Source organism: Echinops telfairi, unplaced genomic scaffold (assembly GCF_000313985.2).
Source record: "Echinops telfairi isolate 266 unplaced genomic scaffold, ASM31398v2 ScPeMD7_1;HRSCAF=3_0, whole genome shotgun sequence".
NCBI lineage: Eukaryota > Metazoa > Chordata > Mammalia > Afrosoricida > Tenrecidae > Echinops > Echinops telfairi.
The window spans coordinates 72,946,203-72,951,248 of NW_022103896.1; the positions used below are offsets into that span (position 1 = coordinate 72,946,203).

Genomic DNA, 5,046 nt, shown 5'->3' on the forward strand with positions numbered 1-5,046 from the left:
GGGGATGTCGTCCTCCAGGCCTGGTGGGTCAGGATGTGCTCCATTCTCTCTTCCTTCCCCTAAGTGCTCCCATTTGCTCTGGTCAGACATGCCCCACCCCCTAGCTGCAGCTTCCTTGCTGTCCTCTCGAGTAAATTCTTCAGGGGAGAGGGCCTGTTGTCCACGTAGCTGGCATGGGGGCTGAGCCCTCAGGCCCCTCCACTGGCTCCGCACTTCTTACCAACAAGCTGCATTCTTCTGGCACTGGCTTTAAATCTGGTCCCTCTTTCCCTGTGGAGACACAAACACCACCCTTCCTTTGAGTGGTCAGTGCCCTATTCCCCGTCACATAACCCTTTTTTTTTTTTTTCCTTTCCCCATTCCTCCCCCCCACCCTCCTTTGTGGTTGGCTACCCTATTTAGCCCTGGATTTGGTCTGGCACCTGCCATACTACCTGACCTTTACCCCTAGAGTTTTTGTATACTACCATAGCTTTTTCCCTGTGCCCCTTTTGCATTTACCTTTCTGTTCTTTCTTATATATATATATATAAATAAACTTACCTCAGCGGACTCATGTTATACTTGTCCTTTTGTGCTTGGCTTACTTCACTTAGCATTATTTCCTCCAGTTCTTCCCATGCGGTGATATGCTTCGTGTGTTCATCGCTGCTTTTTAGTGATGCATGGTTCTCCATTGTATGTCCATCTCATTTTTGACGACTTCCAGTTTTCCTGGATTCGTACTTGGCACATTCCATGTTCCGATTGTTAGCGCATTTTTGTATGTGTTTCCTTGCCCCTGAGTTGTGCCCCGTCAGCAAATGAAGATCCCGAGGTGCTACTCCCACAAGCTGTGCTCCATGCAGGTCACCATGGTGGACTATCCTCCCAAACGTCAGCTCCTCCTCGGTCAGATTTTGAGTGCCCTTTAACCCCTGGGCCCATCTTCCGGCACCATCTTCGGCAATATCTGCTTCCATTCACTAGTCCTTCAGTGTCGACAACATTTCAAAGTCGTGAACAAAATTGTCAGTGACTCCTTCCTCCAAAGTCGGAGGCGAAGTTCTTCTTTGTCCGTTCTTAGTTTGGAAGCTCCGATGAACTTGTTCACTTTGAGTGACTCTTTTAGCATTGAGATACCGGTGACATAGCTTCCAGGGTCACAACACGCAAGTAACTGCAGCATGACAAGCTGAAGGACAAGTGGTGGCTTTAGAACTTAACCAAGTTGAAAGTGAGGAGTTTGGTATATGTGAAACTACGTATTATTCCCGATTTTTTAAACTTTATAACCTTTTTCTTCATCTGTAGATTTGACTCCACTCTTGGTATTTACTTGTAGGTATTCTAAAAAAATAGCAAATAGGAAATGAAACTAATTATACACCTTTAATATGTCTAAGCAGAACTATACTAAAAAACTACTCAATAATCTCTTGTGATTTATTTTTGGATATTGCATCATCCCCCCCCACAAAAATTTAATAAACTCACAAAAGACCCTAACATTACTTCTATTTGAAAGCATTCATCTGTGACCCATATGTCAAAGTTAATGTGAATTCCTGCCTAGCTTTTGTCCAAAGGACATCTTTACAGAACCAAGTTAGCTATATTTGTGAATGTGTTTTAGAACTGCTTCTGTTTTAGTTTACCGAATGAAACAAAATAAGATATAAAAAATTAAAGATTATCTAATAAGTATCTTTCAAAAGAAATATAAGAGTACACATATTTCAAATTGAGATGATGCAATCTGTTTACCATCTGTGTCCTATACTCCTACCGCAGCTCCTGAACCCCAGAAGCACGAATTCAGGCCTTAAGCATCCTTATACCCTAATCACTCAATCTAGGGTTGGCAAGATACTTCTCTCTTTCGGGACCGAAAAAGCTTTTTGTTGATATATTCATGTACATTTTATTTAGGAATATAAAGAGTTCTATACTTTTTGAACTGTCTCAAGTTTGTTCAAAAATCTCGCATTGAAGTATATTTGATGACATTTGTTTTAAAGTTTGAAACTTTTCCGAGGATTTTTGTTGTTACTACTACTATAAAACCGATGACCAGATCTTTCCTTCAAAGCATGGGGGTGGTATGTGGCACGCCCCCTTAGTGATTGGTATGATTTTGGTGTTTTAAAGGCTCTTGACCTGGCGCCCCACCTCTGGAGAAACTGCTCCCCCATCACCATCTCCTGTGATTGAAAAACAATTGGTAAGTCTTAATAAATCATATTTTAAATTATTTACCAATTTGTGATAAGCCAAGTTCTGATATATGAGCCCAGCTCTTTTGAAAAGATGGTGTACATTTGCTGTCCTGTACTTGCAGGTTAAAGTCGACAGTAGTAAATTCCCTTGTGGCAAAAAGAAAAAAATCTCTTTAATGCATGGAGGGTCATTTAAAAAATTTTTTTAATCATGTTAGTGGGGGCTCATGCAACTCTGATCACAGTCCATACATCCATCCATCATGTCACGCACATTTAGACATTTGTTGCCATTATCATTCTCAAAACATTTGCTTTCTACTTGAGCCCTTGCTATCAGCTCCTCTTTTTTCCCTCCCTCCCCCACCTCCCACCCAGTTATTTTAAATGATATTTTTATGTAAATAAATGGTCTAGACATAGAGGACAGTGATGTCAAGGGTTGTGGCACAACAGATTGTGTGACTGCCTATTTTACCTTTTTATTTACACATACTTTCACTTTAAAGAATACATTTTAAAATTCTGTTTACGTCACCAACTTCTCCAAATATTACAATTCTGTCACATATACTTTAACATTCTATACATACACACATTTTATCCGAATTCTTGTAAAATTATTTCCCAAAGATTTCAATATTTAAAAGATAATTAAGCAAGGAAAATGTCATCTCCACATCCATGAGCACAAAACCAAGATGAATTACTGTTCAAGGTCACACTGCTTGTAAGTTCTAGAGCCAGATTCTAGTGTCTCACGGTGTTGTGTAACTGCTGGATTCCAGAACCCAGCTTCCCACTGTGGTCCTACAGTCCTTCCCAGTCTCTCTACTGGGCTGTCAGCCTCAGCCTCCCACCCTTATGATGGCTTTTCTGTACCTGGTTTCTCAGGTGACAGAAATCTTTCCCTAAACTCACAGCTGCAAAGCCTCCCTGGACTCACCCTGCATAAAATTTGAGAAATCTCTCCCCTTTCAGCCAAGCATGTGTTCAGTTAGGTTTTCATGACCACTCATGGGTTTTTGCAACTAGTTTTTGTCATGCACCATACTGATCTATTGCTCTTGGATCATAATAGATCTGCACCCAACAAGAGTTGGACTTTTCTTTTGAAGACTATCAGCTCTTTTATCCCTGTGCATTTAGTTGTTGTTAGTTGCCCTCCAGGGGCACTCCAATTATGGTGACCTTGTATATACAGAGCACTTGACCCTCTGAGGAACAAACCATTGCATGGGTGCAAATTCTTGGATATGGCATTTTAAATCTTGTTCTCATTGGATATGATGATCTCAATTTATAGAATGTCTTTTCAATAGGGACATAGTTTTGTACTCGTTTTTTATGTAAACTAATAGTGTAGAAAATGTTTTCATCTTTAAACTTACAATGATTTTTGTTTTATCTTATTAGGATACACTATCACAGAAATCTGTAGATATTCATGATTCTGTTCAACCAAAGTCTACGGATCATAGACAGCTGACTCCAGTGGCTTCTGTCTCTACGATGAATGAAGAGGTCAGCAAAATTAAACCTACATCAAGTGAGTTATTTCTCTAAATAAGAATGGTATGTTGTTTTAATTATGAAAATGCATATCCCATACTACAGTGCTAATATTTCGCCTCTCCTATGTTTTATTCACATGGGAAAGGGATGAAATAATTGGTTTTACTTTATACAAACATGTAATTGTTACTCATTTTTTACCGCATTTGCCTCAATGGGACATTGCTGAGAAACAAAGGCTATCTTGCTCTGCTAAGAGATCAGGTGCTGCTGTTCTCACACCTGGAACAGCAGCTGCTGCTCACGACATTCAGCTAATGTTTATGTGAAGCACATGCCTCTTCTTTCGCCATTACCTTGTACATATCAGCCACACTTTCTCTGCTAAGGTGGGGCATAAAAGTCCTGCCTTTCCCCATATACAAGGGAAACTGGTGATAGGCCACAACTTTCTGAACAGGAGCACCCAGCAAAGTTTCTGCCCAACTCAGCCTGCTGAACTCATTTTTTCCCCACTCCCCAATGATGCTCACCACCACTACCCAATATATTCAGAGGAACCCATGGACCACCTTTGCATTTTGCTCACCCTCCCTGGGTCTCTTCACAAAAAGGACCGTTTCTTTTGCTGAAGAAGAAATGACTACATTTTTCCTAAAGGAGAACAAGACCGCTTTAAGGACTACGAGGGGGTACTGTATTTAATTTTTGTTTTTTTTAACAAAACAACCTTATCACTTACAAAGTACTCTCCATTACACTTAATACATTTGTCAAATCTGCGACTCCATTCTTGGAAACATTTTCAAACTCATCTGTTTGGATGGCTGACAGCACCTCCCTCATTTTTTGCTTCCCCTCTTCTTTGTTGGTCAAATCACTGTCCTTTCATGTCCCTCTGCATTCGCGGAAACAAAAAGAAGTCACATGGAACAAGGTCAGGTGAGTAAGGTGTGTGGGGCAGGAGAGGCATGCTGGGTTTTTTTGCCAGAAACTGGCGCACTGAGATGACTGGATGAACAGGTTTATTGTTGTGGTGGCAAAACCAGTCCTTCATCTGCCACAAACCAGGCCTTTTTTGACGCACACTGTTAGGCAGTCTTTTCAGAACCTCTAAATAGAAAGCTTGATTAACAGTCTACCTGCTGGAATGAAATCCATATACACTACGAGTCAGTATTTTCACCTATTCGGGAAGTTGCCAGACTTCCAGAATGAGGTTTGTCATTGTATTAGTCTAGGTACTTTGGAGAAACAAATCCACGGCGACTCACGTATAAGAGAGAGTTTTATGTAAAGAAAATGTGCATCACGAAAACATCCCAACCCTTTT

General features: G+C 40.6%; 1 protein-coding gene across 1 annotated transcript in view; it reads left to right on the forward strand.

Moving 5' to 3' along the window:
* The window catches only part of ARFGEF1 (ADP ribosylation factor guanine nucleotide exchange factor 1), a 145,948-nt gene that overhangs the window by 122,475 nt on the left and 18,427 nt on the right, over positions 1-5,046 (forward strand). The window contains exons 33-34 of the mRNA XM_004697529.2: positions 2,131-2,203; positions 3,615-3,747. Coding sequence (XP_004697586.2) covers positions 2,131-2,203; positions 3,615-3,747 — 206 coding nt within the window. The remainder of the gene's footprint in view (positions 1-2,130; positions 2,204-3,614; positions 3,748-5,046) is intronic.